General features: G+C 39.5%; 1 protein-coding gene across 1 annotated transcript in view; it reads right to left on the bottom strand.

Moving 5' to 3' along the window:
* The window catches only part of HNMT (histamine N-methyltransferase), a 48,848-nt gene that overhangs the window by 12,782 nt on the left and 16,869 nt on the right, over window positions 1-19,197 (bottom strand). The window contains exons 3-4 of the mRNA XM_062199386.1: window positions 3,182-3,289; window positions 1,827-1,957 (exon numbers count right to left, since the gene is read on the bottom strand). Coding sequence (XP_062055370.1) covers window positions 1,827-1,957; window positions 3,182-3,289 — 239 coding nt within the window. The remainder of the gene's footprint in view (window positions 1-1,826; window positions 1,958-3,181; window positions 3,290-19,197) is intronic.

The following is a 19,197-nucleotide window of genomic DNA, read 5'->3' as shown; positions in this document are numbered from 1 at the left end:
TTTTTTTTTTTTTTTTTTTTTTGACAGGCAGCGTGGACAGTGAGAGAGAGAGAGAGAGAGAGAGAAAGGTCTTCCTTTTTTCCGTTGGTTCACCCCCCAGTGGCCACTGCGGCCAGCGCACCGCGCTGATCCGAAGCCAGGAGCCAGGTGCTTCCTCCTGGTCTCCCATGCGGATGGAGGGCCCAAGGACTTGGGCCATCCTCCACTGCACTCCAGGGTCACTGCAGAGAGATGGACTGGAAGAGGGGCAACCGGGACAGAATCCGGCACCCTGACCGGGACTAGAACCTGGGGTGCGGTGCCACAGGTGAAGGATTAGCCTATTGAGCTGCAGCACCAGCCTAAAGCCACGCCATTTTCAAACAAGGAAACGGGATCCAGGGCATAAATGTATAGGTAATTGGCTTTTGATCAGAGGAGACTTTTATAATAAAATGGAAAATGAATAGGTATCTGTTTGCAAGTTCATATAGTGAAAGATGGATTTCCATATTATATTTGTATTTTCTCTATACTGTTTAAAGTGAGGTCATTTGTTGGGAATTAAAGTTTAGGGAAGGTTGCAGGAAGAGTAAGAAGAAATGAGAGTCATAACATAGTTATGTGAGGAGCAGGAAAGGAAACCTAACAAAGAAACTTCCAAGGTTTACTGGACAATGCCAACTACTCTTTCATAGGCAAAGGATGTTTGCCAGATAGAGGAGGAGGGATGTAAGATTTTGTAGATCTGTCAACTTGGAGTCATTTCTTTGTTTGGTTGCTCATAAGTTTATTCCTATGGGATCACCATGGTTGTGGACTACAGAAAGAAAAAATGTTTTGTTGTAAATCAAGTGATGTATCAAAAATATATACATCTCCCGATGATAGCTAATTCCCAAAGCCTACACATCATGTATGCTATCCATAAATATCTCTGATCCATGGAACTTTACCCCCAAATCCACTACTAGATATTCATCTGCTACTACCTAGTCTGTTAGTGATACTGGACCAAGGAAATGAATTCCTACTTAATAAGTGGGTGACATCAGTAAAGCCTCATTGACCTGAAGAATCCTCTAACCTAACTCTTCTACCATGGTCACCCTGTCCAGGCCATCTTCACAAGGCAAAAGTAAGAAGATTCAGAAAAACTCTGGAACAACTGTCTCTCCAGGTCATTAGAGACACTGGAGAACTGGATAGGATATGTTACTACTCTATTGTCCTCAAGTCTGTTTGTGAACTCTCCATTCTCAAAAGACTAATTCAGCCAACATTCTAAAAAAAGGTGATTATGCATCAGAGAAAACTGGCTTTTTGAATGTTTAAGAGATTCTTTTTTTTTTTTTTTGACAGGCAGAGTGGACAGTGAGAGAGAGAGACAGAGAGAAAGGACTTCCTTTGCTGTTGGTTCACCCTCCAATGGCCGCTGCGGCTGGCGCGCTGTGGCCAGCGCACCACACCAATCCGAAGGCAGGAGCCAGGTGATTCTCCTGGTCTCCCATGGGGTGCAGGGCTCAAGCACTTGGGCCATCCTCCACTGCACTCCCGGGCCACAGCAGAGAGCTGGCCTGGAAGAGGGGCAACCGGGACAGAACCCGGCGCCCCGACCGGGACTAGAACCCTGGGTGCCGGCACCGCAGGCGGAGGATTAGCCTGTTGAGCCATGGCACTGACCAAGAGATTCTTAATATTATCAACTTCTCTATTTCAACATAGTGCTCACTTGCAAAATTAGAAATATGGAGATTTTTTCTTTTGAAATTAAAATATTATTCACTCCATACATATGTTTTGAAAAATCTACTTTCTGAGGATATATTATAATAAATATTTTTTACCTGAATCATATGAATGAAGTCCCATTTTTGAAGCACTTTTTTCTCCATCACTCTATTTTGATATTCAGATGATGTCTCCTTATGCCAAGCAAACTTTATGTTCTCGAGGTTTGATGTCTTGGCTACAAGCTCTAAAACACATAGAGGAGGTGACACACCATCAATTTTAATTGCAAATGTGGAACCCATTTCCATTTAGAATTTTAATGTAATCAATGTTGTATACATAACAGATATAAAGCATTTTTTTTTACTTTTTTTGTAGCTCTGGGAAATTAAAGAATTCATTCTTTTTTTAGTATTAAAAGAAATTGAGGTGAAAGGAAGAATCAATAATAAATATGAGAACACTGGTCAGACATAGGTTATATTATCTCCATATTAACAGGGAATCAACTGGTAAATTTTATCAGTGAAAATGGGATGTGAACCAAGTTATATGGACCACTAGCAAAAAACATGCATTCTTCTACTTCCTGACTTCATGTCTTTGTCATTCATGAGTCATGTCATTACATAATGACATGGCTGAAAGTAAATTAAAAGAATATTTTGTAATATTTAAATTATATTAAATTCAAATTTGAGTGTTTTTAAGTAAATTTTTTTTTTGACAGGCAGAGTGGACAGTGAGAGCCAGCGCACCGTGCTGATCTGAAGCCAGGAGCCAGGTGCTTCTCCTGATCTCCCATGCGGATGGAGGGCCCAAGGACTTGGGCCATCCTCCACTGCACTCCCGGGCCACTGCAGAGAGCTGGACTGGAAGAGGAGCAACCAGGACAGAATCCGGCGCCCCAACCGGGACTAGAACCTGGGATGCCGACGCCGCAGGCGGAGGATTAGCCTATTGAGCTGTGGCGCTGGCCCTTAAAGTTTTATTGGGACACACCCACATTCAGTTTACATTTATCTGTGGCTGTTTTTGTGCCATAATTAACTAGCTGGGACAGAGACTGAATAGTTTCCAGGTCTAAAATGTTTGCTATTTGCCCCTTCTCAGAAAAAAAAATAATTTCCTGATTCCTGCCACGTCCCATTAAACATAAACTGTTCAAGGTCAGGGATTTTGCTTAAATATTTCTGAATGCAGGAATAAATGACTTTGTTCCTAAGAATAAACATAAAAAATAATAGTTGATAATGACACGGGAATAGATGGGGAGTCAATAAAAGAGTCCAGTTCTGTTCACATTCTGAAGTATTTAGTCATATCTGCCAAGAGTTAATGCATTCCTTTTCCCAAAAAACTTACAAAGAGCATACCACAGTAATCATATTAATGATTCATGATAAAAATTTAAGATGATAACCCTTTGGGATAGGTATTGGCAATTAGCAACTTAGGTTATAGGTACCTTTGTACTTGGTGATTTGTTCAGCACTTGGTTCAACTACTTCATTGTTGATATGAACTCCTGGGAATTGAACCCGGACTTTGGAGAGAATTTGAAGATCAATTTCACCTAGAAGATGAATATATGAATAAATCACATTGTCTCAGAAAGAAGCAATTAAGAACAAATGGAATTGATTTACTATCTACTATTTATAATAGGAAAGTTAATTATGAATAAAAAATAATTCTCAACTTGCCCTGCCACAATGCCTATGATGCAGAAAGATGGGTTGTAAATAATAATAATAGGATTTGAGGAGAAATATGAATGCTATTCATTCATTCATATAATTTTTAAAGCATATTCATTTATTTAAGAGATGGAGAGACAGAGACAGAGAGCAGGGAAGGGGGGAGAGAGAGAGAGAGAGAGAGTGAGCTCTCAACCATTGGCTTACTTTCTAAATGCCCACAATGTTCAGGGCTGGGCCAAGCCAAACTCAGGAGCTGGGAATTCAATAGAGGTCTCCCATATAGGTGACTGGGACTCAACCGCTTGAACTATCACCACTGCCTCCTAGGGTCTGCATTAGCAGGAAGCTAGAATTGGAATCTGGAGCTGGGAATTGAACCCAGGTTCCACTTAACTGGTATCTTAGCTGCTTGGATAAATGTCCCTTATATAAGCATTATTTAATATCTATCACTGTATTTCACTAAGTTAAAGATGCTATTGACTATAGCAGGTAATTATTTTGTTCTACTAAGTCAGAAAAACGCTGTTAATCATAACTTTAATATTTTATCAATAGGAAGGCAAAATATCATATATATTAAAAGGTTTTTAAAATTGTACATTAGAACTAGTAAACTAGGATAGGGCAGAAGAGTTTTTTTTTTTAATGTCAGATTTAAAAATCTACACAAATGTGTGTCAGGTGCAAATGAAGGATTCAACAATTTGTCAGACATTTGCCCTCAAAAACACCACTCTGTAGTGGAGGAGACAGACGTGTAAACCACCCTGACTACATTGGATTGTGAGCGGGGGAAGGGGAGGGAACATTGAGGGAGAGGTAGAAGAGTCCAGAGTGATGGCGAGTATCATGGAAGAAGATCACTCTTGCCCTCTGTCTCTCTCAGGGAAGCGAGAGAGGGCCCAGAGATTGTGAAATGAGGGACTACAGGAAGAGGGTACAGAACACAGAGGCACAAAGTCAGTAATACATGTGGGACTACTAGTTCAGAGTTCTTAGAATATTGGGCATAGCAGAGCCTCCAAGCAAGAGGTGATCTCAGGTAAATGGAGAGGAGATTGCAGGAAGAATAGATATTTATTCATTAACTCATTCATCAAATATTAATCAGCTATTTACCATGTACCAAGCACTGCACTAAGCCCTAGCAAATGATGATAAGAGGGCACATAGATCCCTGCCTGACTGGAAATCCAGCCTGCAAATGGTAGTGGTAAGTCAGAAGAAACTGAGTTCCGAACTTTTTTTTTTTAATTAAACTTTTATTTAATGAATATAAATTTCCAAAGTACAGCTTATGGGTTACAATGGCTTCCCCCTCCCAAAACTTCCCTCCCACCCACAACCCTCCCCTTTCCCGCTCCCTCTCCCCTTCCAATCACATCATAATTCATTTTCAATTCTCTTTATATACAGAAGATCAGTTTAATATATATTAGGTAACGATTTCAACAGTTTGCCCCCATATAGCAACACAAAGTGAAAAAAAATACTGTTGGAGTACTAGTTATAGCATTAAATAAGAGTGTACAGCACATTAAAGACAGAGATCCTACATAATATTTTTTTAAATTAATTAATTTTCTATGCCATTTCCAATTTAACACCAGGTTGTTTTTTTTTTCATTTCCAATTAACTTTATATACAGAAGATCGATTCAGTATATAATTAGTAAAGATCTCATCAGTTTGTACCCACGCAGAAACACAAAGTGTAAAAATACTGTTTCAGTACTAGTTATAGCATCACTGCACATTAGACAACACATTAAGGACAGATCCCACATGGGATGCAAGTACACAGTGACTTCTGTTGCTGACTTAACAATTTGACACTCCTGTTCATGGCGTCAGTAATCTCCCTAGGCTCTAGTCATGAGTTTCCAGGGCTATGGAAGCCTTTAGAGTTCGCTGACTTTGATCTTATTCCGATAGGGTCATAGTCAAAGTGGAAGTTCTCTCCTCCCTTCAGAGAAAGGTACCTCCTTCTTTGATGGCCCCATTATTTCCACTGGGATCTCACTCACAGAGATCTTTCATTTAGGTCTTCTTCTTTTTTTCTTTTCCATGGTATCTTGGCTTTCCATGCCTACAATACTCTCATGGGCTCTTCAGCCAGATCCAAACTTTTCTTATCTATGTACTAAATGAGTGTGACCCTGGGCAATTTGCTTTACCTCTCCAAGTTTTATTTACTCAACAGCAACAACCAAATAATAATAGTACCTAATTTATGAGTTAGGTTAGGGTTAATGAGGTGATACCATAATAGACTTGGCACTGAATAAATGTTAGCTGTTACTATTTTCACTGATTTCCTTGAGTGTCTCTCTTAAAATGTCTTTTCTTGCCCTATTGTTGATGTCTCCAATTTAAGCTTTGAAATTTTATTCGATTAGGTTATGATGCTGACCTTCATTAAAATGGAAATCCTCCTGGCAAGATTAGCATATGGAAATTATGTTAGTCTTTAATGTTTTGGCATAATTGGCATTAACAGGACAGTTCGAAGGTTAGACATGGCAGATGGTAAAAACATAGGTCATAATAAGGGAAGTTTGAAAAGGAGATAATGAAGACAAAACAAGAACAGAAGATGCTAGGCAAAGACAGGACAGTCAGAGCATAAGGGGTACCCTAAGTACTGGTACTTAGTACTTCTTCCATGTTATGATGTAAGTGGTGTAGGTGGCTGGAGAGGAGTCAGAATGAGAAGAAGGTAAAAATGGGGGAGGGGGTGAAGGAGCTTATGTGACAATTGTCTCCCAAGCAAGCCCTTTTCATAGCAAACTTTTTGTTCCTTCCCTGCTATCTACAGATTCCACTTATTGGCCATCTATCATTTGCCAAAAACTATGATGGGCACTTTGCTGCAACATCTAAGTTAATCTTGATGACAAACATAATAATATTTCTCCCAGCTGGATAAGAGGATGCATTTTGATTATCAGGAAATACTTACATGGCATATCTGTCTAAATAATAAAGTGTTCTTTTGAATGCTGATAGGAAGAAACCAAATACTAAAAGTTCTTAAAATAGTCTTCTCCACAATAACTATTTTTGAAGGAAAAATATAGCTAAGTCAATAGACAAAATAATACAAGTTGTCAGGAGCAGTCATTTGTCCTGGTAGGTAAGCCTTTACTTGGATGCCTCCATCCCATATTTTAGTGCCAGGTTCAAGTCCTGGTTCTACTTCTGACCTCAGCTTCTTGCTACTACAGACATCAGGTGATATCTCAAGTTTTTGGGTCCCCTACACCAATTTGGAAGAACCAGATTGAGTCTTCAGCTCTGGCTTTAGCCTGGTGCATCTCTAGCTGTTATGGGCATTTGGGTAATGAACAGGTGGATGAGATCTCTCTGTCAATCCATTTCTCCCTCTTTCCCTCTTTCCCTCTCTCCACCTCCCCCTCCCTCTCTCTCTCTCTCTCTCTTTCTTCTTCTCTCTCCCCATCCTCACTTTCCCCCTTCCCCCCCTTACTCCCACCCTCCATCCATCTCATATTAAACAAAATGCTGCGGTACAATGAGAAATAGATTCCAGCTTGCCCTAAAAGAACAGAGGTCTCTTCTTACATCTATAAGCCTAGCAACATATTTTAAATTAAAATATCAATTATGAAGATCACAAACCCGCATTTTGAGAAAGGGACTGAAAGATCTCTCTCCATTCTAGGGATTGATGAGCTCTCCTGCTCCTAGGATGGATGTCGACATCTCAGATCTGCTTAAATGGCAAGAAGCATCTGTCATAGCCCTGGGCATGTTCAGAGCTGGGCAGTCCCTCCCTCAGGACATTGAAAGAGGACACAATGCTAGAACTGCAACTGAGATATAGAGACCATGAGTTTGCCTGGCAAACTATATTGTTTAAGTAAATGTATGCTGGAGCCCCAGCAAAAATGAAAGAACAACAAGAGGAGACCATGAAACTATTTCCTCAGGAGTAAGCACATAAAATCTTCCTGAGTTTAGAAGTAGAGTGATTGTACTTTATGTTATCTAGGGACAGTTCCATTTATGCTCTCTCTCTCTCCAAAAAAATTTATTTATTTATTTATTTATTAAGATGTCTATTTATTTGAAAGGCAGAGTTACAGAGAGGCAGAGAGAAGATGTCTTCTATCTACGTGTTCACTCCCCTGACAGTCACAATGGCCAGAGCTGAGCTGATCTGCAGCCAGGAGCCAGAGCCAGGAGCTTCTTCCAGATTCCCAAATGTGGGTGCTGGGGCCCAGGGACTTGGGCCATCTTCCACTGCTTTCCCAGGCCACAGCAGAGAGCTGGATTGGAAGTGAAGTGGCTGGGTCTTGAACTGGAGCCCATTCAAGAGGCCGGTGCTGCAGGCCAGGGCTTTAACCCACTGCACCACAGCACTGGCTCCTGACTTATTTATTTATTTGAAAGAGTTACAGAGAGAGAAGGAGACACAGATCTTACATCTGTTGGTTCACTCCCCAAATAGTCACAGTGGACAGCGCTGGACCATACCGTAGCCAAGAGCCAGTAGCTTCATCCTGTCTCTTCTATGCCTAAGCACTTGGATCATATTCCACCACTCTTCCCAGGCCATTAGCGGAAAGCTGCATTGCAAGTGCATCGACTGGTACACAAACCAGCACCCATAATGGATGCTGGAATCACAGATGTGGGCTTTACCAATTACACCACAAAACTAGTCCCTATGCTTTTCTCCTTAGTGTCCTATCTGGTTGTGTTTTCTTGTCTAAACTATTAATAAATTTAGTATAATACATTTTAACTTATGAAAATCACTTTTGAAATAATTATTTCCTAAGTTAAGCAACGAGATAAGAGGACATTGTCGTCATAAACTTTTTGTAAAGCATCAATGATTTCACTGTTCTTGTTCTTATGGCAAAAGCTGTGTAAGTTTTATTTCTTTTTTTTCTTAATTTCATTTAAGGTATCCACACCTCTGCATTTCATATATACAAATTTCAGAATTGAGTGATTCACTGTTTTCTACAAAAGCTTCACTATAAATAAAATGTTTATTCTTCAATTATAACATAATTTATTCTGCTCTGATAGGGTCTTTTTTCAAACTAATGTCTTATCCTTCCTTGTGCCTAAAAACAGACACCATCCAGACATATAAAGTTAATGTGAGTTAAACTTGCTGCAAAAAATCTTGAAACCCATGCATAGATCTTTTTTCCCAATAAATGTTTTTACAAAATTTTGTGAAGATCTCTCATACAAAATGTCTATGTACATAAATATGGATATGTGCATATATGTAAGTTTATATGTACACATATGAGACTGTAAGATAATATGCTCTTGGTTCTCATATTCTATGCAGTTTGCTTTTCATTGTTCGTTAAAAATAGGAGATATGCATTTTAAAAAAGTGTTTTATGAAGAATAACCAGCACAATATTGAAGAAAAACAACCAAATTGAAGGACTGACACTTCAGTTTACTTCTGCACTTACTACAAAGCCACAGCAATAAAGACAATGTGGTAACTGGCAAAAGAACAAATAGCTCAATGGAACAGAATAGAGAACCCTAAAATAGACTCACATGAATACAATCAGGTACTCTTTGACAAATGAGTAAAGGAAATACAGTGGAATAAAGTCAACCTTTCAACATGTAGTTCTGGAATTGATCTAAGTAAAATTCAAACATATAAAACTGCTATAGATTGGGCAGTGCTTAAGATACTGCTTGGGACATCTGTACCCCATATTGGAGTGCCTGGATTTGAGTCCCAGCTCCATTGCCAATTCCAACTTCCTACTAACATGCACCCTGGAGGAACTAGGTGATGGTTCAAGTACTTGAGCCTCTGCCACCCATGTGGTAATCCCAGATTGAATTCTGGGTTTTAAAATAAATATTAAAAGTTATAAAAACTTATTTTCCAGAAAAAAAGAGTCAACCAATAGTTTAGATCTTTGATTGTGTTATAGAGTTGTTTATTTAGCAGTTAAATGCATAAATTTTCCTGAAATTTTCACCTGTGCTGATCATTATCTCTCCAGACACCCAAGTTCATTTCTTCCTTTATTCTCCTTCTCTGGCCATCAGGAAGTTTTCCAACTAATGTTTCTCTACCTTTTCTATCCATTCTGTGAATGCCCATATTTCAGCCTAAATTATCCATCTCTTGGAATTCAGCAGTAGTATTCTGAAAGGTTGGTGTACTTCTGGTCTTGTGTCACTCTAAACAATCACCATGACAACCATGTAAACCCTAATCTAAGTAAATTCATCACTTCCATGCTTGAAAATCTTCCAGTAACTTTGATCAACTGGGTAAATGTCAAGTCCTTGCCTAAACATAGTCCACCCTGTCTGCTTCCCAATTCCCATCTTCTCATAATTTTATATTTTGAAATGTTTAGGTCCAGAAACCTGGAATTGCTTGTATCCTCTCTCCTTCCCCAAAGCACCATTCTTTCCCATGTTTTTTCCTTTGCCCATGTTTTCTTTTCTGCCAGGAATACTTTCCTTCCCTTCTTCACTTCCTCTGGCTAACTCCCGTGCATCTTAAATTCTACTACACATGACAAATTATCTTAGTTGTCTTTCCCACGGAGCCTGGAAGGAGCTCTAGAATCCTCCAGACAGCAGCTACCCATCAATTAACTGGAGTTGGCAACACAGATAAAACCTACTCATCTTTTCTGACTTAAATTATTGCTTTTCTTCACTTATTTGATTCACTACCAAAGGCTTGATTCCAATAAGTTTGCTAAAAAGAATCAAGGACTTCGAAATGCTAGAGTGAACAACTGAGCAGGTTTGATCATCAATCATGGAAAAGCGTTTGAGGGGTTATCAGACCCTCTAGTAGCAGGAGCCAGCAGTAAAAAGAGATTCAAAAACAACAACAGAAGGAAAAGACCATTTGTTCTTTCTCAACTGAATCCTCCAGAGCAAGAACCATTATACTATGAATGTGTTTCAGTGTTAGGCATTAAGTACCCTGTGAATGCTTTTAGAGAGCACACAAACCAAATTAATGTGCCACAAACATGGCAGAAAGTAAAGTGGACTTGAATCAATCCAAGAGTTATGAAATTTCAGCAAATTTAGGGGTAAATAAGAGTGATGTGGAAGCCAACATTCTGCTTTTATTGAACATTGCAAAGCTTTCTGAGAATTCTAAATTGTCAGGAAAGAGCATCTAAGGCAAGTAAAGCAGTAATACTTGGTTTATAGTCAGTCTCCTTTTATATGTGGGCCAAGCATTCAGTATTTGTTAAATAATAACATTGACATTCGTGAACTACATATTTTTGACATTTGAAATCTTTGAATACTTGCACACCAACAATTGTTTAGGTTAACTAAAGCTTTATTAAGTAATGACATACTAAATGTTTCCCCTGCAGGAACAAAATCTGCAAAGTCCCCTACAATAATTGTAAAAATAATAATGACTAGAACTAGACAATTCTACTGCAGTGATTCATCATTCTTTTCTCTTTTTGTCCTCCCTTTTATGAGTAGCAAAGCAAGTGACCTTGGAGTCTGTGCATGTTAAGATGATATAAGTGATTTTCTAAGTAGATCAATGTGTGGTTTTGAGCAAAGTTAGGCAGTTTCAAGGATGAGTCAACCATAATCGTATATAGTTAGAGAGCATTGCATTTCAAGATACAGTGTTTAAAAAGCTATGCCCTGGGGCTGGCATTGTGGCATAGTAGGTAAAGCCACTGCCTGTGAGGCTGGCATCCCATAGTGGCACTGGTTTGAGACCTGGCTGCTCCACTTCTGATCCAGTTCCTTGCTAAGGCACCTGGGAAAGCAGTGGAAGATGGCCCAAGTGCTTGGGCACCTGCACCCACATGGGAGACTCAAAAGAAGCTCCTGCGATAACATATGTCAAATGTTTAGAAATGTGCCTAGAGGCCGACACCACAGCTCAATAGGTAATCCTCACCTGCGGCACCAGCACACCGGGTTCTAGTCCCGGTCAGGGTGCCGGATTCTGTCCCGGTTGCCCCTCTTCCAGGCCAGCACTCTGCTGCGGCCTGGGAGTGCAGTGGAGGATGGCCCAAGTGCTTGGTCCCTGCACCTGCATGGGAGACCAGGAGAAGCACTTGGCTCCTGGCTTTGGATTGGTGCGGTGCGCCAGCCGCAGCGCTCCGGCCGCGGCTGCCATTGGAGGGTGAACCAATGGCAAAAGGAAGACCTTTCTCTCTGTCTCTCTCTCTCTCACTGTCCACTCTGCCTGTCAAAATAAATAGATAAATTAATTTAAAAAATTTTTAAAAAGTGCCTAGAAAATAATATGCCTTCAACAAAGTTTAGTTCCTCTATGATTCCACTTGCAAAATATGATAATACTTCAAGAAGTTCATGTGCTGTAGTGCAGTACATTAAGCTGCCTCTTGGGACCCTGTATCACATATCAACGTTCCATTTTGGGTCCTGGCAATTGCACAGACTGGGCTTCCTGCTAATGTGCTTGGGACACAGCTCTGATGGCCCAAATTCTTGGGCCCCTGACTGTCATATGAGACCGGGATGGAGCTTGTGGCTCCTGACCTAAGCCTGACCCAGCCCTGACTATTGCAGGCAATGGGAGAGTGAACCATCAGATGGAGGATCACTCCTTCTTTGTCTCTCCCTCTGTCACTCTGCCTTTCAAATGAAATTTTTAAAATCTTTGAAAAAAGGTTAATGGGAGATGAATGGTAAGATTCATTTATATTGGTGAAAAAGTCAAATCAATGCATAGTTTTTCATAATGTGCATTTTTCATGAACTTTTTGAAGACTCATTATATGTGATACATAGGTGGCTTATGTTATTACAACAAATAAAGGTGAAGAAAACAAGTTTTCATTGAAAAACATTGATCAATGAACTCTAGGAAGGTCTGTGGACATAATTTACTTCAACAATTGATAAATTCTAGTTAAATCAAAAGTTATTTTCTGGTAGGCTGGATTATAGATTTTTCTTTTCTTTTCACCCTTGTATTATTTTTTACTAAACAGAATATTCAGACTTTTTGATTTGGGAAGCTACATGAAAACTGCAATTCTTAATCTCCTTCCCAGAAAATCTCTCTCCTTTTTAAAAAGCATTTGTTTATTTATTTGAAAGACAGGGTGACAGAGACGAAATGAGATTCTGAGAGAGAGTAAGAAGTCCTGTATGTGCTGTTTCATTCCCTGAAAGACCACAATAGCCAGGTCTGGGCCAAGGCAAAGCGAAGAGCTAGAACCCCCTCCTGGATGTTCCACTTGGGTGACAGGGCCTGAAGCACTGGGGCTTCCCAGGTGCATTAGCAGGAAGCTGGAATGAAAGAGAAGATGCTTGTGTTACAAGTGGTGGGTTAACCTGTGCCACAACGTTGTCCCCAGATCCCTATTCTTTCCATCACCCTGCCCCTCAACTCTCCCTTAACTTTAGTGTGAATTCTCATGTCTCTCTCTGAGCTACATGAACTTCCTGAGGTGTAGAATCAGATATTTTTGTGGTTATATCTCGCTTTCACAAAGCTCCATGTTAAATGCATCTTGCCTGTATTTCATGAGGGGCATGTGATTCAGATCTGAGAGTGGAACTTATAACTAAGTTTAGTAACAAGGAAAAGAGATTGTCTCATTTTCCAGACATCTTTTCTCCACTCCTTGAACTTCAAGGATACATTTAATGAGCTCACAGAGGAATGTTATATTTTTTTAAAAAATCCAAATCATTTAATTAATGATGGGATAAAGATGAAGTGTAGAAATTAGGAGACTATAGTAAGACAAAACTAAATTCAAATGGATTATCTACTGCCTATGTTATTTCTTGGTCCTTTAAATTGTCTTTGTAAAGTGGGGATAATGTGGTCTATGTCAAGAGTCACTGAACTGATTATAGGTATTATATGAAGATAATATACCAAATGCCATGATATATAGTAATTACCTAATAAAGTAAAGCTATTATTGTATATTAATCCAACAAATATTTTTGAGTATCTGCATATGTCTGGATCCAATCACTGAAGATCCAGCAATGAATAAAACAGACAAAAAAAAAAATCCAAACTTTATGGATAGCAATAAGCCCCAAGGAAACAAAAAGTCAAAGTGCAAAAGAATGAGGAGGTGGCCAATTTTATGGAGCAGCAGGTTGAGGCACCACTTACAAAGCCAGAATCCCATATTGGAGTGAAAGTTTGAGTCCCAGCTGCTTTGCTTCCAATCTAGCTCCCAGATAATGCACCTGGGAGAGCAGTGGAACATGAACCAAGTGCCTAGATCCCTGCCACCCATGTGGGAGAGTCAGATGGAGATCCTGGCTCCTGGCTTTGGCCTGGTTGAATCCTACTTGAATATTGAGAGTAAACTAGTGGATAGAAGGTCTCTCTCCCTCTCTCTCCTTTCCTCTATATCATTATGCCTTTCAAATAAATAAATAATGAAGGAAGGAAATCTTTTTAAAAAAATGAATGAGGGAAAATTGTGATGTGGAGGCTTGGCAGTTTTCAGTTGGTCAAGTGTAAGTGTCATGAAAGAGTGGCCTTTGGAGAGGCCTGACAGAGGATGGCAACGAGGGGAATGAAGACTTGCCTTTCTAAGTGGGCAGTTCCATAATATGGTGACAACTTAGAAAAGCACTTGTCATATATTTGTGATGTTTGGCTTGTCCTTCTGATAGATCCTACATCAAATTAAACACAGACCCCAGCCTAAGAACACTGAGGCTTCCCCAGATGAGAGAATCTGCAGGTCAAGAAAAAGGAGGATTGAAGATTAGGGTTTTTAATATCATGCCATTTGATTTCAGTCTATTATTGATTCATTTCTCATCTCCAAATATATATAAATTCTTTAAATTATCAGCAGGAAAAATTTTATTTTACTTTGCAATAAGATTATCATCGCCGTTGTTCCCTCTGCGAGAATTTCAGGCCAAAATAATTTGTTTCTGGGAAGAAAGATTGCCCAGATAACTCCACGATTGGTGATGAAGAATGACTTCAGCTCTGGGTTTGCAGCCAGAGCAAGAACCATCTGATGGGAGCTGCAGTGTGAAAGAAAGGAGGTCCTTGAAAAGATCCATTTTTTCTTTCCTAGTCTCTTTCTCTCTCCATCTCTTTTCCCCTCCCCTGGGTGCCTGAATGTTGAAACATTTCTGTCAGTATGGAAGGATGAGAGGAGAGCATTAACATAACTGTAGGGTCTCAATAAAGGGATTATAAATACAAATTCCGAGTCAAAAGGGCATTGCCATTTGCTTTCATGTGTCTGCTGGCCCTTGGCCCAGGAAATCTACTGCCTGAATGCTCTGTCACTGCAGGAAACCTAAGAAAAGCCAAATCACCAGCATGTCCTCTGAAATCCAAACAGAGGGAGAATGTCCCAAAGGGAGCTGAACACTGGAGTATAGAAATGTTTGATAAACAACTCAGGAAAGACTGCATTTTGCCTTAATGTTTATGTTTTAATGTTCATTCATTTGAGAGGCAAGGAAGAGAAAGGGAGACACAGAGAGATCTTGCATGTACTGGTTCACCCTCTAACTGCCAGCAATGGCTAGGAACTCAATCCAGATCTCCATGTGGAATGCAGGAACTCAGCTGCTGGAGCCATCACCATTGTCTCTTGGACCCTATATTAGCAGGAGGCTGGAGTCAGGGGCCCAAGACAGATGCTGAAGCCAGGTACTCCTATGTAGGATGCAGGCATCTACTTTATGCCTTAAATTCTAGGCTACAAACATGTTCCAATGTTTAATTTTTGATTTATAAATTTTAAAGGTATATAGGTACTTGAATTCTACTTCAGGACCTACCTAGAAAGAGGACTGAATTCTATTCCTGCTATACAAGTTGATTTTAAAAGCACCTGGAACATGGAATTTAAAGTAAGTGTGGGGTCAGCTCTGTGGCTTAGCGGATAAAGCCGTTGCCTGCAATGCTGGCATCCCATGTGGGCGCCGGTTCATATCCCTGCTGCTCCACTTCCAATCCAGCTCTCTGCTATGGCCTGGGAAAGCAGAGAATATGGCCCAAGTCCTGGGGCCCCTGCACCCACGTGGGAGACCCGGAAGAAGCTCCTTGCTTCGGATCGGCGCAGCTCTAGCCGTTGTGGCCATCTGGGGAGTGAACCAGTGGGTGGAAGACCTCTCTCTCTCTGCCTCTCCTCTCTCTGTGTAACTCTGACTTTCAAATAAATAAATAAATTTTTTTTTTAAAAAAAGAAAGTTTATTTTGGTGCAAAAATTTTGAAATCTAAGCATGTTGGGAGCCTTCAAAAATTCATGAAAAAATACACACTATGAAAGACTCTCCATGAAATTTTTAAAAACTGCACAAAATACTTATTTAATTCCATTTCTCCACAAACTGGAGATAGTAGAAGATGATGACATAATCACATAATTGTCATGATTTCCTGAATACCAGATCTCTTTCTCTCTCAAGTAACTTTCACATGACTTTTATTCCATTAGCCTGCCACATTAATAATGGTTAAATGACAAACCTTGCTGAATAAAATTATCAGTCATTTATACCCTCATGTGAGGAAACAGTCTGAGCCTGTCATTCCTGTGTAGGAGAATGCAGGAGATAAACCACAGAAAACATCAGGTGTCCCAGCTGCCAGAGGACACCCACATTCTCTCAATCAGCATCATCCTCACCCTCATCAGGGCTGCATGTTCAAAGAGCCAGGCATCTGTGGGCTCTGCAGAAAAGCCCTGCTAACTGAGAACATAGCCAGGGTGAATTTACAGTTTTTGAGCAATTACAATAATATTATAGGTGAATCAAAATCTGCTAAAGAAAAATTTTCATCAAAATCTGTGTGTTTCAGGGCAGAGGTCTGGGATACAGTCATGGAGCCAAAGGAGCTGCCAGACAAACCTGTGAGTTTGGTCCTTCCCATGAACTCATGTGCAAAATTAGAATTTTAATTGGGTTTATTTTTTCCATTCCTGACCATAAAATTAATATTGTAGAAAACCTAAGACACAGAGAAAGGTATGGAGTGGAAAATAAAATTAACATCTAGAGAAAACAAATATTAACACTCTGGTTTATATACTCCTGAACTTATTTTTGGTCTTTCTGTAAATATTTTTTTTATTCTACCTGATTGGATCACTATGTATATGAATTATTTCCCTTGTTTCCCTTGAGGATTAAACCATAAATATGTCAATTTTTTTCAGCTTTAAGATTTTTAAATTTTAAATTTTGAAAGACATCATATACATGAAAAGTTAAAAAAAGAATAGTAGAAACTGAAACAATAAATTATATAGAAATAAATAAGGAAAAACATTTATAGCCAAACCTTTCTGATACCAAGTGATCAAGGGATAGTATTTATTTGTAAGTATAATTATAATATGAAGATAAAAATATTTAATTATTTCATTTATCTAGACTTTTAACTTTTTAAACAATTTTTTGAGGTAAACAAATTCCATGTATTTCATACAGAAGCATAGTGATACTTACCACCATACCCTCCCTTCAGCCTATGTTTCCATCCTTCCTCCTCCTTCCGTTCTTACTCTTTCTTTTCATTTTTTTTGACAGGCAGAGTGGACAGGGAGAGAGAGAGACAGAGAGAAAGGTCTTCCTTTTCCGTTGGTTCACCCCGCAGTGGCCACTGCGGCCGGCGCACCACGCTGATCCGAAGCCAGGAGCCAGGTGCTTTTCCTGGTCTCCCATGCAGGTGCAAGACCCAAGCACTTGGGCCATAGCAGAGAGCTATGGGGAAGAGGAGCAACCGGGACAGAATCCAGCGCCCCGACTGGGACTAGAACCCGGGGTGCTGGCACCGCAGGCAGAGGATTAGCCTATTGAGCCACGGCACCGGCTCTATTCATTTTTACAATGATTTTTCAGTTTATTTTATACTCATAAGATTAAGCCTACATTAAGTAAAGAATGCAATAGTAAAAAGAAAAATACACTGTTCCCTAACAGTAGAGACAAGGGCTATAAACAATCACTGAATTTCAAAATGTCAGTTTAACTCATAATCATTACATTTATTTGGTTTACTCTATTAACTACCACAGATCAGGGAAAACATGATATTTGTCTTTTTGAGACTAGCTTATTTCAATAAGTATAGTGGTTTCCAATTGTATCTATTTTGTTACAAAAGATGGGATTTCATTCTTTTTTATAGCTAAATAGTATTCAATACATACATATACCACTGTACATACATATACCACTGTACATACACACACATAACGCACACACACACACACCTGCACCACAGTTTTCTTATCCAGTCATCACTTAATGGACATCTGGGTTGTTTCCATATATTAGCTAGTATGGATTGGGCTGCAATAAAGATAAGGGTACAGATAACTATTTCATATGCTGATTTCATTTTGTTTGGGTAAGTTCCCAGGAGGGATTTCTGGGGCATATGGTAGATCTACCATCAGATTCTGAGATATCTCCATACTGTCTTCCATTGTGGCCATACCGGTTTACATTCCCACCAACAATGGATTTAGGATACACTTTTCCTCACATCCTCACCAGCATTTATTTTTTGTTGACTTCTGTATGACAGTCATTCTAACTGGGATGAGGTAGAACATCATTGGGGTTTTTGCTTGCATTTCCCTGATGGCTAGTGACCTAAGCATTTTTTCACGTGTCTGTTAGCCCTTTGGATTTCCTCCTTTGAAATATGCCTGTTCAAGTCCTTTGCCCATTTCTTAAATGGATTGTTTGTTGTTGTTAAGTTTCTCAAGCTTTTTATAGATTAATAGTTTCTTGGTTGCATAGATTACAAATATTTTCTCTAGTTCTGTAGGTTGTATCTTCACTTTGCTGAGTGTTTCCTTTGCAGTTTCCTTTCCTTTCCTAAGCAGAAGCTTCTTAGCTTGATGTAATCCCATTTATCTATTTTGGCTTTGATTGCCTGTGCTTCTGGGTTCTTTGCCAAGAAGTCTTTGCCTATGTCAGTGTCGTATAGAGCTTCCCCAATGTCTTCTTCAAGTAATTTGCTAGTATCAGGTTGTAGATTTAGATCCTTGATCCCTTTTGAATTGATTTTTGTGCAACATGTAAGGTAGGAGTCTTGTTCATACTTCTGCATGTGGAGATTCAATTTTCCCAGCACCATTTATTGAAAAAGACTATTCTTTTTCCAGGGATCGATTTTAGCTCTATTGTTAAAGATTAGTTGGTTATAGATGTGTGGATTGATTTCTGAACTTTCTGTCTTTTCCAATGATTTTCATGTCTATTTTTATGCCACTACTCAGATGTTTTGATTATAAGTACCCAGTAGTATGTCTTGAAATCTGGTATTATGATGCCCCCAGCTTTGTTTTTATTATTTGTTGATTGTTTTAGCTATTCAGGGTGTCTTGTGTTTCCATATGAATTTTAGCATCTTTTTTTCTAGATCTGAGAAGGATATCATTGGTATTTTGATTGGGATTGCATTGCGTCTGTAAATTGCTTTAGGTAGGATGGACATTTTGATAAAATATATAAAAATTTACTTGAATCTGTTATAGTATCTATAACTCTTTTTTAAAAGATTTATTTATTTATTTGAAAAAGTTACACAGAAAAAGGAGAGGCAGAGAGAGAGAGAGAGAGAGAGAGGTCCTCCATTCCGGTGGTTCATTCCCCAGTTGGCCGCAACGGCCAGAGCTGTGCCGATCCGAAGCCAGGAGCCAGGAGATTCTTCCTGGTCTCCCACGTGGGTGCAGGGGCCCAAGAACTTGGGCCATCCTCTCCTACTTTCTCAGGCCATAGCAGAGAGCTGGATTGGAAGAGGAGCAG

This window comes from Lepus europaeus, chromosome 1 (assembly GCF_033115175.1).
Source record: "Lepus europaeus isolate LE1 chromosome 1, mLepTim1.pri, whole genome shotgun sequence".
NCBI lineage: Eukaryota > Metazoa > Chordata > Mammalia > Lagomorpha > Leporidae > Lepus > Lepus europaeus.
This window is presented reverse-complemented; position numbering and strand designations above follow the sequence as displayed.